General features: G+C 44.6%; 1 protein-coding gene across 13 annotated transcripts in view; it reads right to left on the reverse strand.

Annotated features, from left to right (window-relative positions):
* SIK3 (SIK family kinase 3) overlaps positions 1–24,625 on the reverse strand; it is a 152,679-nt gene that overhangs the window by 26,167 nt on the left and 101,887 nt on the right. For all 13 annotated transcript variants that reach the window (XR_013348610.1, XR_013348611.1, XM_077839982.1 and 10 more), the window contains 9 exons: positions 14,821–14,945; positions 13,655–13,778; positions 4,681–4,799; positions 3,946–4,056; positions 3,614–3,757; positions 2,953–3,030; positions 2,739–2,848; positions 1,697–1,850; positions 974–1,129 (listed from right to left, as the gene is read on the reverse strand). Coding sequence is in view for 11 of the 13 variants with exons in the window: in XM_077839982.1 (XP_077696108.1) it covers positions 974–1,129; positions 1,697–1,850; positions 2,739–2,848; positions 2,953–3,030; positions 3,614–3,757; positions 3,946–4,056; positions 4,681–4,799; positions 13,655–13,778; positions 14,821–14,945 (1,121 nt within the window). In the remaining 2 variants the exon portion in view is untranslated. The remainder of the gene's footprint in view (positions 1–973; positions 1,130–1,696; positions 1,851–2,738; positions 2,849–2,952; positions 3,031–3,613; positions 3,758–3,945; positions 4,057–4,680; positions 4,800–13,654; positions 13,779–14,820; positions 14,946–24,625) is intronic.

The following is a 24,625-nucleotide window of genomic DNA, read 5'->3' on the forward strand; positions in this document are numbered from 1 at the left end:
TGCTACTAATAAATGAGAAATAAAAGGCCCGTCAGCAGGTCACATTCCTCACAGCAGCAAGACGCCTGGCCTCTAGTGCTAGCAAGTTTGTGCAGGTCATTAATGGAAGGAGAAAGATACTCAACTGGGCAGATTCCAGCTGACAACCCCAGGAAGATCCCAAGACAACAAAAAGGAACAAAGATTAGAAACCTAGACAGCGAACAGAACATTAATCTTGGAAACATACAGCTACTCCCCAGACACAGACACTTCCAGTGGGAAGCAGACAATCAAATGCGGGGCTGGCTTGAGGAACACATGTGCCCCCAATGGTCAGCACTGCTCAGATAGGGGCTAAAGCCAGACAGCCAGGCATGCCAGTTCTGAACATGGGTCTCCCTGGAAGCAGTGTCACGAAGGAGGAGACCAAAAGCCAGATGCTAGGCAAGCAGCAGTGTCCAAGGATCTTGTGAGATAGGGAAGGGTTGCCAGGAAAGGAGAGGTGCTTGTGATGCACGTGGTAACTGAAGGGCCAAAGTAGTTTAAGTTCCAGGACCACAGGCATCGTGGGAGAGGGAGGCTACCAGCCCTTCTATACGCTGCAACGAGGAGATGACACCAGCGACAGCATGGACAGGAATTTGCTGACACTGGCAGTGAAGCCACCATCTGTTTTAAAAGGTTCCTTTGAATCCTGCTTCAGCTTTGCCTCTGGAGAGCAGGTGGGTAGAGAGGGCCAAGGAAAACGGTGAGAAAACACTCCCAAAACGGAATATTATTGTAGGATGAACGTCCCGAGGGAGGGAAAGCTAAAGCAAATGGCAGGTGGCGAGTCCCTGCCAATGCTGGGAAACTGACATTTCATTCCCTGTCCGCCTCTGCAGTTCTTTTGCACACGCCACTCCAAACCCCAGCTTTCACTGCCAGCTCTGCCAGCAAGAGGACGTGTTTGTAAACATGCCACCAACTCTGTTCTTCCTTTGCTACTTACTGGAGTCATAGTGACGAGCGGGGAAGGGCCTCGAGGACGCTTCAGCAGTTGTTGTGCGTGCAGCTGGATGTTGGCTCCACCGTCTGAAGCCCGCCGCCCTAGAGGGCCCATTCCATTCAACAACTGCAGAGTGGGGGGCTGCAGCAAGGACTGCTCCTAGGAAGAACACAGGGGAGTTATCACCGAATATTCCTCCTCCTCTAGTGCCTCCTGGAGGATCTTAGAGCACTGTATAAATACCAAGGGAACAGCCTCACTGGCCTTGGGTGAGGCGAAGGATCTTCAACACCTTACTCCTGGGGAAACTGAAGCAGAGTGGTGGAATGACCTGCCCGAACTCTCTCCGTCAGTGGCAGAGCTGGGAGTAGAACCCAGATCTTCCAACTTACAGCCCTGAGCTTCAGCCATAAGGCAGGCTGGGCCTCTGGGTTTCACACGCTTGGAAACCAAGGTCCCCGGTCTGATTTGCTACTAAGATCACTGACTCCCCTGCCCCATCAAACAAGTTTCTGAATTTCAAATTGTGGGGTGTTTGTTTTTACTCAGAACTACAAGAGGGACAATCCCAGGCGGTAAGCGACATCAAACAGAACTAAGGTCCAGCCTCAGCGATCAAATCGATCATTAAACCTATGGAGCAGACTCGGGGATTCTCCAAGAGCTGCAGCCTATATCTCCACGTAGCACTGGCTCCAGTTGTGGAGTATACACAGCGGATGGTACCTTGTACTCCAGCTGTCCAGTCGGCTGCAGGTTCTGCATAGGCAGCATATTGTGCATGAAGTTCATGTTTGGAGCCACCTGCAGGAACGGAGCCTGGGGAGTGACACGAGGGAAGCCTGGCAGGAGCTTCTGGAGATCTTCCATCACTTCCGTGCTGAGCAATCACATTCAGAAACATCGGACTTAGAAATAAGCCAAGCAAACCAATCTACATGCTTGCTACCGTCAGCTCTACTTCTCACTGGCTTTCACTGTGGATTCTCCAGCTCAGGAGTGGGGCCTGGACCTAAGTGTAGCAAGTTCTTCATTTTTAATGTGCCTTTAAGGTTCTCAGAATTGGGATTTTCCAGGTCTAACCATTCATGCAAAATAAAATTGCACTTGGCACCATGATACTTAGTCTCTAGACACTAAGATATTAAAAATAAAGTGGCTCATAGCTTTCCGACCTCCTTTGCCTCTCTGGCCAACACGGCCCCCAATTAAGCAAAGCCAGCCAGAAATAGCAACTGATTCATTGAGATAAAGAGGAAATTGTGTCCCTGCCGGAGAGGCCTGCCACACAGGCCAGTGGGAAAGTGGATTTTTCAAGTGAAAAGACATGGATTTCTGCCATTCAAGTGGCACCCGATTCCCTTCCCCACCCAGCCAAGATCATGCTTTCGAGCAAGAATCCCACCCTGCCATCCCATTCACCACAGAGCTATATATGACGGGAGCAGGAAAGCAAAGGGATTTCACTCCTAAATATTGAAGGGTGGGGTTTTGATGTGTTTTTCCCATTAAGATATGAATCCATCATTTTAATAGATTATATAAAACCTCTGATCTTTCAACAGGAGCAACCCAAAGGTGTAAGAGCTTCTTACAACCTCCAAATCAAAGCACTATCCCGTACTCAGGTACCTCCAAGAGGCCATGGAAAGCCAGAGGAACATCATCCATGGATTCATAGAGAATGCCGTTGGGGTGGAGAGGGACCCTTAAAAAGGCAGGAGCAGGTCCCTCTGCTCCTACTCAGGAGAAAGAGCCGGATACTAACCGTGGGTCTGCGACTCCAACAGTGTGCCTTCTCATTGAGAGATAACGGACCAGGGCTTCAGGGGATGGCTCTTCCCCTTCATCACTGTCCAAGTTCATTGTTCCATCAGTCTGGGGTGGGGAAAAATACAAGAGATTTTGAAATCAGGTGCCAGAAGCCCAAAGTGTCATGAAGAAAGGGCGCTCACAGGAGTCAGCAATGGAAAGCAACTTGCCTCTATGATCTGGTTCTCAGGGTTGATGAGCTGGACTTGTGGCACATTGATACTCACGGGGTTGCCTGCCTGTTCCGCCTGCAAAGCAGAAGGAATCAAAACAATGAGCAACTGCGGGGTTTCTTTTCCCTTTTAAAATCTGCAGCCACATCCTTTGGGTTGTGACTCTTCCTACTAGTCAGCCACTAACAGCCCAGGTAGCACAGCGCTCTTCAGGGGGGATCGCCTTCTTCCGAACACATTAGCCACTTGCAGAAGGGATCCCAACTCCAGGTTCAACTACATCTTCCTCCACCTCTCCCACCCATGCTCCCTTCCAGACTCCTGCTATTGAAACTCAGATGCATTCCCAGATGCTGCACAGCAGAAATTGGAGCATTTTCATGAAAAGCAAAACAGGGTTAGGCTCCAGCAGCACGTTGGCCAGAAAGTTGCAAACCCCAAGAGAACAGTAACATGGACACACATGAAAATACTTACCACTCAGGCAAAGAATCTTCTCCTCTCTCCTTACCAGGGTGAGGATGGTCATGAAGGAACTCAAGTTATTCTACTTACCCAGCTAAACAAACACGCTCCGACCAGGTTGAGCTTTGCAAGGCTGGGGGAAGTTACGACTAAACCTGCAGCGATGAAATGACCCCATCTATCTGAGACCCACCTGGATGTTAGCTGGTGTGGGGAAGGTCATGGTCCGTGGCATACTGGGAGGTGCTGTAATGCGCAGATTCTTGTGTCTCTTTAATCGGTCACAGAGCAGGCTATAGATTGCACTGTAGTGATCATAGGCATCCGTCCTTAGTGACTAGCAAGGGAAGGATAAGAAGAAATCAATTTTTTTTTTCTAGTAATGAAAATACATCCCCTTCCTCTCCATACCCACTCTGCAGAAGAAAGTGTTAATTGGCAGGTGTGATCAGCCACCAACATGACATTTACCAGCTGCAGGCGACAGCCCGATAACAGAGGCACTTGCAAGCTGGTTCGAGTTACCTGTAGCGTGCGCTCTTTGTCCAGCCCCATCTCCACCATTGCTAAGAGCACATCTTCGTTCAGTGGTTCCATCTGTCTTTCAATCTTGAGGTGCTGACATTCTGCTATTAACTGCAAGGGCACAGAAAGACTGTCAGTGCTCAGCACCCCAAGGGCAGCAAACGTTCACTAGGTGGAACACACCATAAACCACCAGTGCCACAAGCCTACAGCTGGAGGGCCCGCGACCCATGCTGCAGCTCGGCACAGTATCTAAACACTGAGGGTACAGTGGCCTGCCTGGACAAAGCAGGAGCAGAAACAGCATCTCACTCCACACTAGCATGAGATCTTGGGGGCCAGCTATGGCCCATAGCCAATGCAACTGGAAACCAGGATTCCAGGTATGGTATCAGCAGGGCAATCAAAGAAACCCAATGGCCTAGAGATACAGAGACTAAAATAATGATGATGAATGATCTAGAGTCCAAGAGAGGAGAGGGCACTAAGACAAGGACGACAGCGAGTCCTTGCGGGGGGAAAGAAATAACAGCATACTTGCACTTGGGAATCGTGAACTCTTAACACAGGACATTAATTTAGTTTTGAGCCACTCTAATGGTCTCCAATGTGCACACACGGCCAGTACTGTGCACAGGCAGGGCCAGTACTCAGCCCTCCTCCCTAGAGCCCGCATACTGGATTCCCCATACCCTTTCACCATGTAGACACACCAGAGCCTTTCTGCCTGCTCACCCTGTCAAACTCTGCATCAGCTTCCCCGAGCTTCATCCACTTGTGTTTGCAAATCTGTTCCATTGACAGTCGCTTACTTGGGTCCAGCACCAGCATGTGGCGGATCAAGTGCTCACATTCTACAAGAGAGCAACAAGAAAATGAGTATTTCAGTAGCAAAGGGCAACACCTCCCGAGGGACTCAGCTTTGCATTGTGTCAGGAACAAGGGTATTTTTTCAAAGTAACGGACAACAACACTACTCTGTCTACAGGGTCATTGACGAACAGCAAATATACACATGCCTTGTGTCAGGCCTGATTCAGTCTTGGACGCAAGTGTGGGATTAAATTCCAGACATTTGATGTCTGAGTTTAGCATCTACAAGGACTAGGCACACGCTCCACGCAAAGCAAAATTAAAACAAGATCTCCAGCTCAGCAGAGTTAAAGGGACCCCATGCGGCACAATAGCCCTCAGTCCTCAGCTGACCAGAAGTTAGTAACTGCGGGAGGTTTTGCAAGGCACAAGGGCAGAAAGACCCCAACTCCCAAAGGACATCGATGGCTTCTACCACTCAAGAGCATGGGTTTTCTTTTCCTTATAGCGACGTGCAAGACAATGTTGGTGCAGACCCTGTGTTCGTACAGCAAAAATCAACTTTTGAAGTCTATGGTAACATTTTTATTGGATTTAGGTTTTGCAGAAGCTTGCTTTGAAAGCATTGATATTTGGGGCCAAATCTGTCTGTCTGTATATCTTTAGACCGGAAGAGCTCTGTGTAAGCACAAAAGCTTGTCTCTCTCACTAACAGTCAGTCCAATAAAAGACATTATCTCACCACTTCAAATATCCTGAGACCAGACGACTAGACCACCACTGTATATATACACCTTTAATTCAGTATACTTCTCCCCTATAAACCAGCCAACACTGAAGTCCAGTTTTGAATGAAATATGAACTCCCTCTTTCATTCAACAAGCAACCATCGGAATCAACCCTGTGATGTTCGTTACAGCCTGTAGGTGGCCCTCGTCTACTCTCCACATACTTGTTTACTCTGGCAATGCAATACAGCCCATATTTCAGGGTTGAAGGGCAAACCACAATCACCATCTAACAGGCTGCCAAGGCAGGATTACCAAATGCAGGCTTAATGCAGGAAAACACATTTCCCCAACTTCCTTACAATAACAAGCACCACCACCACACCTGACTTAAGCTTACACCATGTAAACTGATGACAAGTGCAACCTGAAGCCAGAGAAAATGTCTTATTTTCAAATTAAATTTTCCATTAAAGCATTCTATAAAATATGAGCTGGCGTCTCCCCCAATAAAGATGGAGCCTTGTCTGCAGTTAACAAATTATACATTTTTGTGAACATTATTTTTCCTATTTACAACACAAGAATCTCTAAAAAAGAATGAACACAGCATAAAATTAAGATGCAAATTCACAGGCAGATGTTTTTTAAAAAACTATCACAACTGGTTCAATAAATTAAGCAGCAATTTAGATGTAAAGGAATAAAACGCAAATTGTTCCTTTCACATCGGATCTAGCCATAAACTGCTTAATTTTTAAATACTGCATCTTTCTTATCGCAGCCATTAAAAATGCCCAAGCACCACACTGAATTCCCCTTGTGGAGCCTCTGCCAACTGCAGCAGCTACTTCTCACACCACTCATCTAGCTCGCACATTATGCCAGCTGAGTCTTCAGAGCAAGAAAAACCTCAACGTATTTCAGTGAAAGAAGATACAGAGAGATCATTTTCAATGGAGAATGCAAGGCACCAGCCCTTCGACAGCAGAAGTATTAAGTTATGAATGGATCCTGGGGTGGAGGGGGGAAAGGGTGTTACTGTGTCTCCTCTCTAAGTGAAGAGCATTGTGGCTGTCCCAGAGGTTGGACAGATCTGGGAGTGCTTTAGATGCACTACACATTTTAGTACAACATTTCTGCCTCAGTGCAAGTATTAGATTTCTTTCAGTGAAGTCCCAAGGACTCAGGATGGAAGCATAGCAGTTAACAGCTAAGCCAAGTGACAGCACATCACAGGGCATGTACAGGGCAAGGAGTGATCAGCACATCAGGAGAGAAGATGGTTTTCATGTGGCTGATGCATGCCAGTTGTCACATGGTACCCCAAAGCAGTTTGCCTATGGGTCTCGGAATCCAGAGATATGGGTCTGTTCCTAAGTCTGCTACTGACTCTGCCTAAGCAAGTCACTAGATTCATAGATATTTAGGTCAGAAGGGACCATTATGATCATCTAGTCTGACCTTCTGCACAATGCAGGCCACAGAATTTCACCCACCACTCCTACAAAAAAAACCTCACACCTATATCTGTGCTATTGAAGTCCTCAAATCGTAGTTTAAAGACTTCAAGGAGCAGAGAATCCTCCAGCAAGTGACCCGTGCCCCATGCTACAGAGGAAGGCGAAAAACCTCCAGGGCCTCTTCCAATCTGCCCTGGAGGAAAATTCCTTCCCGACCCCAAATATGGCGATCGGCTAAACCCTGAGCATATGGGCAAGATTCATCAGCCAGATACTACAGAAAATTCTTTCCTGGGTAACTCGGATCTCACCCCATCTAATAGCCCATCACAGGCCATTGGGCCTATTTACCATGAATATTTAATTACCAAAACCATGTTATCCCATCATACCATCTCCTCCATAAACTTATCGAGTTTAATCTTAAAGCCAGATAGATCTTTGGCCCCCACTGCTTCCCTCGGAAGGCTATTCCAAAACTTCACTCCTCTGATTGTTAAAAACCTTCATCTAATTTCTAGTCTAAACTTCCCGATGACCAGTTTATATCCATTTGTTCTTGTGTCCACGTTGGTACGGAGCTTAAATAATTCCTCTCCCTCTCCGGTATTTATCCCTCTGATATATTTATAGAAAGCAATCCTATCTCCCCTCAACCTTCTTTTCATTAGGCTAAATGAGCCAAGCTCCCTGAGTCTCCTTTCATAAGACAAGTTTTCCATTCCTCGGATCATCCTAGTAGCCCTTCTCTGAACCTGTTCCAGTTTGAATTCATCCTTCTTAAACATGGGAGACCAGAACTGCACACAGTATTCCAGGTGAGGTCTCACCAGTGCCTTGTATAACGGTACTAACACCTCCTTATCTCGACTGGAAATACCTCGCCTGATGCATCCCAAGACCGCATTAGCTTTTTTCATGGCCACATCACATTGGCGGCTCATAGTCATCCTATGATCAACCAATACTCCAAGGTCCTTCTCCTCCTCCGTTACTTCTAATTGATGCGTCCCCAGCTTGTAACTAAAATTCTTGTTATTAATCCCTAAATGCATGACCTTACACTTCTCACTATTAAATTTCATCCTATTACTATTACTCCAGTTTACAAGGTCATCCAGATCCTCCTGTAGGGAGGCACTACAGCAGTCTGGGCCTGTCTCCTCATGTGTAAAATGAAGAGGACACGTCCCCTCCTTTGAAAAGCACTTGTGAGGAAGACTGCTATTAAAACGCTAGGAATTACTGTGATATTACTATTGTTCTAAGAGTCCCTAAGGCACACAGAGCTACTCCAGCTTGTTGGCACAATGGAGGGGGGCAGGAAAGGACAGGAGGAGCCTTACTTCCGCATTTGGACAACATACAAGTGCATGAGGACATTCAATGAAGATGAAAAACAAGCAATTTAAAACTGATAAAATAATGTTTTATAGAATCCATAATTAATCTGTGGAACTCACTGCGTCAAGGTTTCAAAGGTGAGGATCTCAGGATGATTTAAAGTAAAGGATTAGGCATTTATAAGGACAATGGGAACACCTGGGATAAGAGAACATTTTTAAAAGGGAAATAAACCCTCATTCCTTAGGGCATCAGCCACTGAGTAAAGAACGTTAGGAAGAAGCTGCCTCTGTGGGAAAGTTATTCCATAACTGCCCCCTTTGGAGCTTCTTGCACCATCTTTAAAATCAGCTGGTGTTAGTCACTGTTAGATACAGGATGCTAGAAGGGATGGACTGCTTGTCTGATCTAGTCTGGCAAGTCCTGTTCTTATGATACACTTTTTACAGCTTTAGTGGGTTTAAAGAGAATTTTTATCGGAATGGGGCTTTGTTGGAGTTTAACAGAGACACAAACAGCCATTCCATAGACATGAAACTAATGAGACTGAAGAGCAACCAAGGGCAGCACAGTCGTCAGCACAGCACAGCCGTACGCATTACAAGAGCTTGCAAATTCAGCCATCATAGGAATGTTCCAACGAGAACTCCTAGGACTCCTAAAGCAAGGCACTGAGGAGGGGCAGAGGGTGAAATTAACTCTCTTTAAACCCTTCATTGTTGTCCAACTAACAGGAGACAGCTGGTGTGGCTGAACTGTCACTTCAAGTGTTGCAGGCTGAGGGCAGAGAATGTCATGAATTCTTCATGGTCACATGAAGTTGCACAGTGCTTAGCAAAAGCGCAAGGCACTTATTAACCAGGAGGCTCAGAAGGGATCTGTTGGAAAGCCAGAAACCAGGGCAGTTTAAGCACCTGTAAAGCAATACTAGCTACACACAGCTCTTCAGCCACTTCTTCTGTTCTCAGACTCACGGAGCTGCTCAACATGCCCTTTCAAATGGCTCAGGCCACCCCTCCAGGCATTCCAGCCCCCCCCCTTTCCGCAATGTGTCACTCATGAGCTAAGACTTCAAAGAGGGCCTCAGTCTGGAGAAAGCCCAGAAGGAAGAGGAAATAAAGCCTCTATGAAATCTCTAGAACATCTGCTTCTGGCAAAGGGGATTATTTTTCATGAAACAAAAATACTGAAACAACATTAAGGCTCTAACTTAAATCAACCAGACCAAGGAAATGTAGTTAAGGGTGCCACCCTGTACCTTCCTCACCCAGCTGTGCACTGCAAAGATCTCAGACCATCAGATGCTCCTACATCTGACATAAAGGTGGCTTTGCACCTTCTTTTATGCCACTCCCTATGCAAGAGCCAAGGTTTCGTCTCCAAATCCACGTCTTTGGTGAACCCTCCCTACAGAGGTCCCTTGACTAACTAGCTCTCCATGGCTTCTTGCTTGGCAGCGTTATCCCATGCATCATTCCCGGATTAGACTAATTTCCCTGCTTTCCCTTGTTTTTGTGACATACCATGTAAGTGGGCCAAAAGGAATAACTGAAGAAGTCATTGATTAGTCCATGCCAAAGAATCAAGGGCCGGTGGGGTGTGGCAGGGTGATATAACTGACAGTGACGGTTCCAATTCACTGGCTTATTTTTGGTTTGGTGGCAGTTAAGCTCTGGATACTCAAAGCTTCAGGTTGGGAAGCCTCAGATTTAGCCGGCAAGCTAAACTGTATGGGACACAGAGACTAGGCAGGCTTCTCAGGACTCCCCATCCTGCAGAGATATTGCACCAGAACAGAGAGAAGGGGTTTTTTGTTTAAGAGAATTAAAGGGTCCAAATGAGAAAGCCATTCACATAGAGCTACGGTCAATGGCTTCCCTGTCTCCAGCCACAAGCTCTTCAGAGCACAACTCCAGTGTATTATGGCTTAAGAGCCTAGCAGAAAACTGCTTTAGGAAATCTATCTAAACAAAGGAAGGTGGTGATCTGCTCTTAGAGGCTGAGTACAGTACCATGCTGAGCATTCTCCATCAGATTATTTGTGCACTCACACAAGTACATCAAGAAGGCTGATCTGAGACAGGCACAGTGCACGCAGGAACTGGGAAAGCTTCCCCACGACAACTCTGCCAATCCACTTTGATCATGCACTAAAGCAGCCCCTGCTGGGTTTATTCCTATCCACACACACTGACCTGCAGCCCAGCCCATGCTGTCCCTCCTCCAGTGTACCTTCCACCTCTCCCAACCCTGGCCTACAGCTGGTCTGCGCTGTTCTTGAGCTTCTCTCCTAAATTCTGACACAGCTCCTTAGTCTGGATTTGCAGCACCTGCTGCTATTCCAGGCTTAAACCTCTTGTATGCAGTCACTGTGAATTGTGCCTAGCAATGAGATGTTTTGGAAAAATGGGGAACTCTGATGAGATCAGCAAACCTTCCTCAACTGGAACCTAAGTCAGGGTTTGGACCCAGGTCTCCAGAAGTGACAGACTACATCATTTAGGGATTGCGTTGCTAAAATCAGCCCAACCAAAAAGCAGAAATTAAATTCCACTCTTCCTCCTCGAGAGCAAAGGAATCTGAAATCACGTTCTATTCCCCCAGTCCAGCCCCGTTTTTAGGCAGATATGTTGATGGAATTGCCTAGCACAAGTGGCCATGAAAGCGCCCTTAGCACGAGTGCAGCTTATAACTAATGTTGGTTTCAATAAACTCCAAAAAGTCTAAAGCTAAGTGAAACATTCAGATTGACGTGAAGGGGCTTTGGTAACATGCCTTCCCACAGCACACATGCAAAAATGGATGCTGCTTTCCTGGAAACTGAAGTGGTTATGTAAAGCTAGTGACCTGTATAAAACCTTCCTCCATATTCCCGAATGAGAGAGGCTAGGGAATTGCATCATCATCTTCTGAAGAGCTAGGACCACAGCGAAGTTACCTATCCACCTACGCTACCATGGCAAAGAATCATGAAGCAACAGACTAGAAAGAGCAACATGCTTATTATTCTCCTCAATTTTACACCCTACAGCAGCATTTCAGCATGGCTGCACAAGCACACAAAGCCTCAGCAGTGCCTGAGCATTAGCTAAGGAACATGTAAGTTACAGGAGATGCTGAACACTTCACTTTATGTCCCCTTGTTCTTTTCACTACTGAAGTCAAACAGTTTTCTATGCTGCTCTTAAGTACAAGCTGCCTACAATTTAGGGCAGACATGTTTGCACTAATCTCCTCCACAACTCTGACTGTGCAGTCCTGGCTTCCGTGTAAGCAGCAACTGCCAATGGTGCCAAACTGCACAGGGAAGATGTGAGATAAGCAAATATGTACACAGGATTAGGATACGGCCTTTCAACTCATCTTTCAACTCCAGATTCCCAAAGATGAGAGCCTGTTGAAGTAACACGCCCACTTGGCCTTCAAAGTATTTTGTGCATGCATGTAAGAAAAGGATTCAGGGTGGGCAGGAAGTATGCATTTCTTTTTCTTTGTCTCTCCCCAATGTATCCAAATGACTCCTCTGGTACTTGAAAAGGAACCAGTGTATTTGAGACAATTAGTCATGAATGAGAACTAGCATGCCCTGCCAAGATGAAAAAACTGATGGAAACAGCATAGCACTTCAGTATTTTTATGTCTTGTCTGGTACCGTGGGAAGATCAGGAATGACCTCAAGATGACAGGCATTAAAAACAAAATATTTAAAATGCACTCAGAGCAACTAACATTAAGAATTTACAGCAAACAGAAATGTGGTAATCTACAAACCAGTCTCCTGAGGGCGTCTTTGAGAAGGAACATTCAACCCTAAATTAACACACTAAACACCACAGCTTTGTTAAGGAAGCACTGCTTATTAATAATGAAAGCTCATGTCTGTGTCGTCTGTGTACTGTACAAGTGTCATTTACAGGACTGATGTATGCAAAAGGCTCACTTAGACACTATCTTGCAGACTTGCTAAGACAACAAGCCGCTCTGGACATACTCCAGCAGAAGCATGACACTCCCCGAGCTTTCACAATGCCAGGGATATTTCTGCTCTTGAGAACCAGGTCACTAGTGGTCACTGAAATGCAGTGAGAAAGAGAACCAAATGAGGCCAGTCCTGAGACAGATGGGAGTTATGCACAAGAATGTGCTATACTAGCAGAAGCCCTTGAAGAAGGCTGCATAGAGCAGTCCCTAGCTGCAAGCAGGATATTGTAGTTTCACACAGCTAATGTGCATGTGTGGAGAGACAGCTGGGGGGAAAGGAGGAGAAGAAAAGAAAACACTATCTGCAAACTCCTGCTCAGCACTTCAGTCCCATCTACCTAGTGAAGAAATGGATTTTTTAAAAAATCCCTGCAGCCTCCTACACTTGTCAAAGGAAGTGAAGATCAATTTACGGATATCTCCTGGTTTCCAATCGCTATATTGTACGTACATAAAGTCAACAACATATTTAAATTAGATCTAACTGACTTTTAAAGGTTAAATGTTTGAGCACAAAAACAGACTGGAGCCCTTTTACACATTCACAGGTGAGGCTCTTCGAGGAATGAAATGCAGCTCGGCTTTATGGCGATGTGGCTCTGTACTAGCCCTATACTATGTTTAACTATGAACCTATTTTAAAGGAACGAGAATAGAAAGAAATCAAGCAGCTCAGTAACTAGCCGTCAGAAAAGCAGGTCTCTCTCTACTCACAGAGCTGTAGACAAGGAGATCCAACACACAGCCATTTTCAGAGAGAACTTGGTTTTATTTTAAATGGAATCAAGCTAATCTTTCAGGAGAATTTCTTTTTGTTGAGCCTAGAACATGCTCCATTCCAGCAGCCCATGTATCTGTGTCCAGTAAGTAGACATGTACCCAAGGGGGTTCGTACAGAAAATGAAGACAAATTCAGGATTATTAACAGAACTTACCAGAGGGCCTGCAAAACTCTCCTGTCTTAGGGAGAAATGGTAAAAGGTTCCAGATTCCTAGGGCCTGGTGTGTTTTCAGACTTTCCACCTTACAAGAGCTACTAAAAACCTGCCCTCACTAATATTTTAGTCATGTATTGACAGCAGTCTATGATATGCAAGGTTAGAATAGATGGGAGCTGAAATTTTCAAAAGAAAATGGATTTAGAAGTTCTCTGGAATTCAGAAATCCATACAGCTTACATGTTAGATATTAGTGCTCAACCCATACAGCTACTAGATGGGTAGAAATGTCCTTTATCTGAAGATAGAAACAAAATAAATAAATTCAGCCAGCTGGTATTGAAGCTGAACTGTTCCAAAGACACTCAGAGCAGGAAGCTTCAGATAGTGCCTGCGAACAAACAGTTTCAGAAACCTCAGTGCAAACAAATCTGGCCTTACCTGTGGACATAAAAAATGGAATGCGGAATTTTCCACTAAGCACCCTTGCCCGCAGATTCTGCAGAGTACTCCCATCGAAGGGCAGAGCACCACAGACCAGCACATACAGGACCACACCAAGACTCTGTGTTAAAAACAAAGATTTGACACATATTAGCAACGTCAAAGGGGACATGAGAGGCTCTGAAACTGCAGAGAACAGCAGCAAGTGTAGCTTTTGGAAGAATGCAAACAAAATTAGGATATTGTCATGGTTTAGCAGCCCCCAACTAATCCCAGCTCAACCTCCCAAAGACATCTGTTGAATAAGCCTGAGATAGGCCTGCTCTTAGGCCTCAAAAACAAAGGGTGCAACAATCCTAAAATCCCAGCCCTCCATCACCACAAAGGGAGACTCTGGGTAACTATCATCCCCAGTGTAAATCCACTTGGTTCAACAGAGTTACACAGTTTGTTAAATTTAGTTGTGGCTCTGTGGCGACTGTACGTCCACACAGAACATGCAGAGCTTAACTCATGCCGTGCTTCTCGCCCACCCTGCTGGACCCCTTCTTAAAGCGCACAGACAATCCGGCCAGGAAAATGGAGGGATGGCAGGAATCGCACAGCCACACCAGAATGGCAACAAACCTCATGCCCAGTTTCGAACTAGGATTGTAAAACTGCTATAGCCGTGCTTTTGCAGAGCTGTTACCAAACAGCTAATGCCTGTAAGGGAGACTGTTTCAAACTACTAATTGATGTGGGATGGGCAGGCAGCTGCTAGCATTCTTCTTTTGGGCCTTTTGCCTTCATTGTGCCCCTTTAAATGCTCTGTTCTGAGGGATATGATCTCTACCTGCTACAAATAAATACACCAGGTCAAACCAGACAACAAGCAGAATAGCCAACTTCTCACTGGTAAGTATTAAGAGAATCTAACTCTCTTAAGACCAAATCAAAATGTACATATATTTCTACACAACTCCTAAAATATTAAGCACAGTGCCTTATAACAAGAAGCATGCAATTTAATAGCTGGAATAAAGCTACATTTCTTTGAATAACACTATTTCCACAAATGGGTCCTTCCTACAAGAAGTGAATTCAGTGCTTTGGAAGCAAAGCCACATGTAAAAAGCAGCGATATGAGATCAAAGCAAAATACAGATATGTTCACCGCATACCCAAATGTCAACCTTTGGCCCATCATATTCCTTCCCTTCAAAGAGCTCGGGGGCTGCGTAGGGGGGACTCCCACACCAGGTTTTAAGCAGCTGGCCAGGTGTGAAGATGTTACTGAACCCAAAATCTGAAAGAACAATGAGAGACTCGATTAAAAGAGGAGTACATGACCCATTCCAACTGCTGTAAGCATCGGATGGTGTTTGTGTAAGCAAACGGCTGAGAGACACAGTCCAGTGAAGTCACGTGCAATCCCACAATGGCTGACTGCCCCTTGGTCCACGACAGGGAAAACGGGAAGGAGGAAGAGCTGCTGCTGATCTGTGCACTAAAGTGAACCCAACCAGCAAATCTGCAGCTTCTAATAGGGGGTACAGGGGACAAACGAACAATAGAGGCAGAATGCTGACAATAGCATATCTTTGCCTCATAAAATATACACACCATTTATTTAACCTCCTTAAAAATGCCAGGAACTTAGCACTATTAGGACTGTGTCAGAATCTGCAAATACAGCCATCTCGCTTATTATATACACAGTTCTTACAAAAGGTGTTTTTCTTCCATTTATCAGATACACGTATCAGCTCTTGCAGGAGACACATGTTCTAGCAATTAGACTTAGCATTAGGATTTCAATTTACATTCAGAAGACGCTACATAAAGATTTTTCGTCGGTTTCTAGTCTCCACCCTCCCAGCTGTCTGTTTCAAAAATCTCACTCTCAGGATCAGAGCAGGTATTACAGCTAGAGCTATTGAAACCAAGATAAGCTAAAGATATAGAGCAAAGAGAATAGGAAAACTGGGTTTTTCATTTGCCAGAAAGTGCTTGATTCTCTTCTGGCAACCTGGAAGTCCCAGTTATAGGGCACGTCTTCACTGGCAACGTTAAAGTGCTGGCTGTGACAGCGTTTTAACATGGCTTGTGTAGTCACGAGGGGAATAGCTCCCAGCGCTCGCGCACCATCTACCCTGGCACTTTACAGCACTGCAACTTGCAGCACTCAGGGGGTGTTTTTTCCCCACCCCTGAGCGAGGAAGTTGCAGCGTTGTAAAGAGCCAGGGTAGACAAGCCCAAAGAGGACAGTTCTCCAAACTAATCCAGCCATTCAGCAACAGCAAACAGTAAACCCGGAGACTGAAGTTAAGAGAAAAGTCTCGGTAACCAAACGGCAAGCTGTGGCCAGCCATCCAACCATTCAAACAGCATTTGCGCTCTGGGGTGATGACGGCATTCCACATTGATTGCTTTGCCACCTCCAGTGTGCCGTCCAAATCCCAGAGGTGGTTTTTGCGTGTGTCTGCACGTGTGTGTAGAAAGGGGTGGAATTTGGGAGACAAAGGTCTGCATCTCATACATACAACACTGTTTCAGCTCAATGGATATTAAGGGTTCCCCTCCCCCATTGCATCAGCAAACAGAGCTTTGCCCAGAACATGGCATCATTAACCATTTCTTCCCTTTTTCGCTCTTCAGTCAAGGAAAAGAAAACCAAGTAGCAAGATGCAGGAGTACTATCAAAGGGGCCACACAGCCAAGATGATTTGCAAATTGCTTTGCCTTTGGATGCTTATGCTAATAATGCCCCAGTATTAGCACAAATGACACCAACGCACACCAACCATGGCCCACATCAATAACACACAGTTTTCATAAGATTTGCATGAGAAGCAAATCTCCACAAAGGCCTTTTGAGAGAGATGGTGTAAAAGGAGGGAAGCCAGTGAGGAAATAACCCATCTCACGAATTTGATGTGAACAAAACAAAAGCATGGCACCAAGGTGCAAGAGCTAGAGTACAGCTGGTAAAAATAAACATTTCTTATGAAGAATTTAATAAGACTAACCTTGACTCCCTAAATACAATACACTGGGGGATAACATTAACGAAACACAGGCTCCAAGCTTTGTACTTCAAGCAGAATTAATCTCAACCTAGCACTTTGCTAGGTTAAAATCTGCTCTCTAACAGACCAGTACAAATATGAAGAAATGGAAAAGAAATTGGCCTATGGTATTTATGGAAGTGGCAAGGTGTATTCAAGATGCAGAGATACCAAGTTTCAGAGTGGTAGCCGTGTTAGTCTGTATCAGCAAAAAGAATGAGGGGTATTTGTGGTATCTTAGAGACTAACACATTTATTTGGGCATAAGCTTTCGTGGGCTAAAACCCACTTCATCAGATGCATGCAGTGGAAAATACAGTAGGAAGATATATACACAGAGAACATGAAAAAATGGGTGTTGCCATAACAACTCTAATGAGACTAATCAATTAAGGTGGGCTATTATCAGCAGGAGAAAAAAAAACTTTTGTAGTGATAATCAGGATGGCCCATTTCAAACAGTTGACAAGAAGGTGTGAGTAACAGTAGGGGAAAAAATTAGCATGCGGAAATAGTTTTTACTTTGTGTAATGACCCATCCACTCCCAGTCTTTATTCAAGCCTAATTTAATGGTGTCCAGTTTGCAAATTAATTCCAGTTCTGCAGTTTCTCACTGGAGTCTGTTTTTGAAGTTATTTTGTTGAAGAATTGCCACTTAGGTCTGTAATTGAATGACCAGGGAGGTTGAAGTGTTCTCCGACTGGTTTTTGAATGTTATAATTCTTGATGTCTGATACCAAGATAGGAGCTCAATTCTTTACACTGTGAAGGTTTTTTCTTCTACTTTCATTTTGCAAAACTGTCACGAACATTTCCCAACCCCAGCACATAATCTACTTACCCATGCTTAAAAATCGTGATTGATAATGGGAAAAAAAAAGTTTTATTTGACTTGTTCATCAAAAAAGTTACTCCCCGTGGGCAAGCAGAATTATGCAAGTCTGGCTTAAAACATTGAAAGCATTAGCATCTGGATAGACACACACAACTGCCAAGCGTATCAGACAAGACTTCCATATTTCAAAGAGGGAACAATGAGAAGAACCAACAATGGCAAGCAGCTATCTTAGGGACTCCCAGAGCTCCCATCGCCAGAGTATCTCAAGCCTGCACAAAAATCCTACTTAACTTTGATGGTAACATGTTATTCCATACCCTCCAACTCGGTGCCAACCTTCCTCCCCATCCCAATCCCAATCCAAGTGTTTCCGCTTCTCCAGAGATCTTTGCATTTTTCCATGCTGACCCTTATTCAGAGAGCTCTCTACAGGATGTGGTCCATGGGACTACTACCCTCTTCTCTTTCAAGTCCCTACAATGACATCTACAAAAATATTAGCCAGCTAACTGATGGGCGCTGGTCATGGTAGGGGATAGCTGACGATAGTTTACACTAACTTAAAAAGAAAGAATACATTCACTTTATCCTTGTCCCAGCCTTCACGACACTGCTCGTCATCTTACAGAGAATAAAAACACCAGGGCTGTGTTCCTTCTAATGGGTGGGGCCTGGCTCATTGTGTTTGCTACTGTAGTGCACTGAGCATAGCGCACACATAGTACAGTTCAAGCCCAAGGACTGCTTCAAAAATCAGCAAACGGATTAATGTAATAAACACAAATTAATTTCAAACCCATCACTTGCCAGTTCCTTGGGTTTTGCACAATGTTGGGAACGAAATAAATTACTCTGGCTTGGCAAATACAACAACATTCAGCCCGAGGAGGCTGATTCACAGAAACAGCACACAGCTTGGAGTTTCTCTAGTCCACCTCTGAAAACCTTTGAAATGTGCTCTCATGCTTACAGTGGGACGCTTGGCAAGCCACTGAATTCTGACTGCCAGGCAAGCACTAAAGCCTACAAAACTAGGCTGCACCTTTAACAACAAACCCTGTGAAATCAAGTTTAAATGCAAGTTTTTCCTCAAATGAATAGGCATGTGCTGAAACCTAGGCAAGCTAGCTGACATTCTGAGCAAGCTGATATGGTTTGGTTTTTTATCCCTAGCATTCGGCAGGAAGTCAATGTGCGCCAAAGAGCTTTAGAGCATTCTTGGGAACCATTACCATATTAATAGTGAGCTCTTTGCAGCTTGATAATTTGGGGGGAGGGGGGGCTGGTGTGGAGGGGAAGAAGAAGAGACAGAAGACACACAGAGGTGTGAAACAGTAGGAAATGAAACAAGAAGACAGACAACAAAACCACAGGTCCTGTCTCAAAGGGTTAAAGGCAGAACTTAAACAAGCTCCTCCCCACCCAGTTGTTAACATGAACAAGTCTATCATCTCCACCACAAGCTGCAGCCAACCCCAACGGGAAGTAACCAGAACTACAACCAAGTTCAAGCTGAGAACGTTTTGGCGAAACCATCCTGGCTAGGATTGTCCAAATGGCCTTGGGAACTCGGCTCTAACCCCTGGGGGTCCTCTGACAATCCCAGCCTACATGCAGAACATGCACATTGCTATGTGGCGCATACAGGCTACTGGCAAGTATAAAAGACTCAGGCCACGTACGCGAGTGACAGGTGGGTGAGAACTCAATGACATGGAATAGCTCAGACACAAACAATAGGTATGAACAAATCAGAGAATCAGCTGTTTCAATACTCCACCCAGTACTGATGGCAGATTTTAAATGCCAGCACCTCTCTGCTCACAGTACATTTTTAATACATTTTTTTCCCCAAAGACTTCTTAAATCAGAGCATCTCATTTGACAGAAGAAACACTTGTTGAATAACTTAGGTTTAGTAGGATTTTTAGGTGGCTTTAAATAGATTTGGTCCTAGTTGAACACCTAACCAGATATTGTAGAAACAGTGATCATAACTGTCTCTTCTACCAAGGATATAGTCCCAGGCACATATGTAACTGGGGCTAAAAACACCACAAATGCCTCTTTGCTTCAACAGCAGGATCAGGAAGCTCACGGTTGCAAGCCTTTGCTGCTACTCTTGAACCAAAATTATCAGTACAACAAACAGAAGAAATGACTCAGGACTCTGGAGTCAGACATGTAGGTAAGGCAGCCAGCTGGAGCCTAGGAGTTCATTTTGCATTGTGGCTGGGTTTCAGAGGGGGAAATAGCTCACTTTGAAGAGCTTCCTCTTTGCACAGCATTTCAGACCCCACCATGATCTGTGGTGAACTAGAATCAGATGGCTCTCTTTGATATGAAGTCCTGCTAAACAGCTGGAAATAGTTTTCCAGAACCCACCTGTGCTTAATGAACTGAGGTCAAATGTGGGGAGGAAACAGTCTTCTTAAAGCTGTGTGGAGCAAGGAAGGAATATCTGTGTGTGTGAGGATTTTAAAAGCAAAACTCTGTTTTTTAAACAAACATACTTATAGTCTATGAGCACTGCCACAGACGAAGGAAAAATACCTGTTTGCCTACAGATCCACCAACCAGAGCACAACCAGGACGCTCGCTGTCCACAAACAGAAGGAAAGGGAAAACCCTTACAGAGCACTCTTACCACTGGTTAGGACTGAATGTAGCCACAGCAGCTGGGAGAAGGGGTCTTAGGAAAGCCATTTTTATTATCTGAATCAGCTAGCAGTTAACTAACCCAATGGCTGGCACGGCAGAGGAAACCCTGCAATAGGCCAGAAGGGGGAACTCCAAGATGGATTAACTGTGATATTTTCTAGCTCTATTTCCACAGAGCACCAGAACTAGAACCAGAAGGGGACATAACATCTGTACAAATAACTGGCTTTTGCCTTCAGAAGATGGAAGAGGCTGAGGATGCATTCTTGTTAAGCGATGGCCTTACAGATGAGATCCTCTTCTGAAAGTGGCTCCCAGGAAGGCCCAGGGGTTTACCAAGTGTCGCAACCCCTGGATGAACTTTTTGACTGCAAGCAAAGAGAAGCACATTGCCAAAAATGTCTGACTCTCACCCTTTGAGAAGATACACTACAGAAAAACCCTCCATGGGAAGAAGAAAGCTAGGCAGCAAGGCAGAAACAACATTTGCAGGCTTAAGAACATGCTTTCTGTTCACCTGCAAGTGAGAATAGCCACACTGCCAACTTCCAGTCATTGCTACTGCATTTTACTTAATGGCAGTTACTTAACAGTATTGCACTTACCAATCTGTAACCATAAAAAGAACACAAAGTCACATACAAAAGCCCATTACAGAATCAATCATAGAATCATAGGACTGGAAGGTACCTTGAGAGGTCATCTCGTCCAGTCCCCTGCACTCATGGCAGGACTAAGTATTATCTAAACAATCCCTGACAAGTGTTTGTCTAACCTGCTCTTAAAAATCTCCAAGAATGGAGATTCCACAACCTCCCTAGGCAATTTATTTCAGTGCTTAATCACTCTGACAGTTAGGAAGTTTTTCCTAATGTTCAACCTAAACCCCCGCCCCCTGCAATTTAAACCCATTGCTTCTTGTCCTATCCTCAGAGGTTAAGAAGAATAATTTTTCCTCCCTCCTCCTTGTGACAACCTTTTATGTACTTGAAAACTGTTATGTCCCCTCTCAGTCTTCTCTTCTCTAGACTAAACAAACCCAATTTTTTCAGTCTTCCCTCATAGATCATGTTTTCTAGACCTTTAATCATTTTTGTTGCTCTTCTCTGGACTTTCTCCAATTTGTCCACATCTTTTTTCAAATGTGGCGTCCAGAACTGGACACAATACCCCAGTTGAGGCCTACTAAGTGCAGAGTAGAGCGGAAGAATTACTTCTCTTGTCTACAACACTCCCGCTAATACATCCCAGAATGATGTTCATTTTTTTGCAACAGCATTACACTGTTGACTCATTTTGCTTGTGCTCCACTATGACCCCCAGATCCCTTTCCACAGTACTCCCTCCTAGGCAGTCATTTCCCATTTTGTATGTGCGCAGCTGATTGTTCCTTTCTAAGTGGAGTACTTTGCATTTGTCCTTATTGAATTTCGTCCTATTTACTTCAGACCATTTCTCCAGTTTGTCCAGATCATTTTGAATTATAATCCTATCCTCTAAAGCACTTGCAACACCTCCCAGCTTGGTAGCGTCCACAAACTTTATAAGTGTACTCTCTATGCCATTATCTAAACCATTGAGGAAGATAGTGAACAGAACTGGACCCAGAACTGAGCCCTGTGGGACCCCACTCCCGCCCTTCCAGCCTGACTGTGAACCACTGATAACTACTCTCTGAGAATGGTTTTCCAATCAGTTATGCACCCACCTTATAATAGCTCCATCTAGGTTGCATTTCCCTAGTTAGTTTATGAGAAGGTCATGCGAGACAGTATCAAAAACTTTACTAAAGACAAGATATACCACATCTACCGCTTCCCCCTATCCACGAGGCTTGTTACCTTGTCAAAGAAAACTAACAGGTTGGTTTGACGAGATTTGTTCTTGACAAATCCATGCTGACTGTTACTTATCACCTTATTACGTTCTAGATGTTTTATTCCTTAGATATTTTTAAGGTCAGGCTTGACAAAGCCCTGGCTGGGATGATTTAGTTGGGGACTGGTCCTGCTTTGAGCAGGGGGTTGGACTAGATGATCTCCTGAGGTCCCTTCCAACCCTGATATTCTATGATTCTATGTTTGCAGATTGATTGCTTAATTATTTGCTCCATTATCTTTCCGGGTATATTCCGCTTATAGAGCAATAGGAGCTCACTGGGAAGTTCACACTGGTAGGATCTGGGGAGTTTCCCATTACCCTCCAATGAGTGATTTGCAAGTTCCTGTAAAACTGCAGAAGCTGGAGATTGCTTTGCACATAATGCCAAAGATCAGCCATAATGCACTTCAACAATACTAACCATCTCACAGAACGCTGCTTCCCACAGAGCTACACAAGCAGCACAAAAGGAACTACACAAAACACCACCTCTTTGCTTCCTTTTTATCTTGTATACTTTGAGAGGCAGTGTAGTCTGGTATTCAGAACAGGGGACTGGGAAACAGGATTTCTGGATTCTATTTCCAGCTCTGCCAGTGACACTGTGTCCCTGGATAGGTCACTTCAGCTTTCTGTGCCTCGGTCCAGGTCTCTGAAATGAAGAAAGAACAGACCTACCATATGCAGGCTTGGGAAGCCCTTTGAAACACTCAGTTGAGGGGAGCTACAGAAGTAATATCTGCCTCACAGGGAAGAGGTTTTTAATTTAGAGATTGTTAAAGTAAGGCTTGGAAGTAAGATTCTGCTTATCTTTCATCTTGTCTGTACAGTTCTATGTATTTCTGAAGTATTCTTTCTGGGGGGTCCTGCAAGAAAAAAAAGATCAGCTGCTACCACTTTTTATTCTTGACAGAACAGAATCACCAGTGTCAAATTATAATTGATGGGGTCTAGGGACAAAACTAACTACTTGGAAAATCCTGTACTGTAAATCAGCTTTTCCAGGCTGTTCTTCAAATCACTACCAAGTCTCCCTGCCAAGTAAAACAACACTACCACATGGGTGGGAACTATCTTCTAGACCATTCTGGGAGCAGAGATTGGGAAGGAGAATAGTTTCCAGCTTCCTTAGGTTTAAATAAAAAAAAAGTTTCCACAATTTTCAAACATTCACATAACTTGTCAGCATGTTCATATGGACATTTCTTCAGGGAATCCAGCCGCATTTCAGATTCTGCCAAAGTTACTTCTGAAGAGCTTTTTAAAAAGAATTGTACATGCAGGAATTTTTCCCACTCATCATAAAAGAGGAGGCCTAAAATCATTTGTAAGTGTATTTGCACACGGCAGACATAAGAATATACATCAATCATAAATAAGGCTATGATTTTGTCACGCATTTTTAGTTAATTTCGTGGTAGAGGTGCGGGGGCGGGGGAGGGGGGAGAAGGGGACACCCTCTAGTCATGGAAAGTCCACCCCCAGAGGGGTGTTGGAACATGAGCCCAGCCCTGTAGCAACACCTCTGGCTCCCTGCTCCAAGCATTGTGATGTATGCAGGTTTGGGCTGTTCACCTTTCCGTCTCCATCAGCCTGCCACTCACATGCCACTGTCTGCTCTAAGAATAATTTTAATTCTAAATAGCGATAAGCAAAAAGACTAGGAACAACATATTTGTAAAGAAAGTTAAATTCCTCTACCACACTTGTGACCAAAATACTGCGATTTAAAACCTAGAAAATGTACGTCTTGAGATGCTGGTTCAATAAAAAGAAGTTCCTAAACTTGGTAAATCAGGTCAGTAATAAAATTGCTCCAGACTGACTAGTTCCATGCCAAGTCACAGCCTGAAGCAAGTTTCGGTCAAGTTATAAATCCTTCTAAAATGGGTTCTATAATTAAAATGCTGACAAACCTTTCACTATTTCAGCTCTGCCAGGTACTACAATACGGATATTCACCTAGCCACTGAAAAGGAAAATACACACACACACACACACACACACACTATAGAGGGGAAAAATAAATACACAGGGAAGAAGAGAAAGGAATCATTCACATCGGACAGCAATCATATGTGCCACCACCAGAGCAGCTGTTAGCATTACACTCCGGCCACTGGGCTAGGAGAGAAAGCTGAAACTGAGGCACTCTCCATGGATGCCTATTTATCAGGACAGCATGGAGCTCTTTCCACAACTTTGGCATTTGCTGGGATCCATGCACCAATGGAACTAAATGGATCGCTATTAGCTGTCCCAAAGGGAAAGCCTATATGGTGAGGTGGCCAAATGGATACAAGACCTGCTTTTGTTTTGAGCAGACATTCACCATTCACATGTATCTATGTGACATTAAGGACTAGTTGGTGTATCCTGATCTAAGCCCAGAGAGTTTAGGCCGTAGACTGGCAGCAAATCTGTGGAGCTGGACAGAGCAGACATTTTCATACGGGGAAGCAATACAGACGTGAAGGTCTGCGCTGAAACAGTTTAGAGGGTGCCTGAAACGCGGGCTTTACTGGCAGCCAAGCTAG

This window comes from Eretmochelys imbricata, chromosome 22 (genome assembly GCF_965152235.1).
Source record: "Eretmochelys imbricata isolate rEreImb1 chromosome 22, rEreImb1.hap1, whole genome shotgun sequence".
Classification (NCBI taxonomy): domain Eukaryota; kingdom Metazoa; phylum Chordata; order Testudines; family Cheloniidae; genus Eretmochelys; species Eretmochelys imbricata.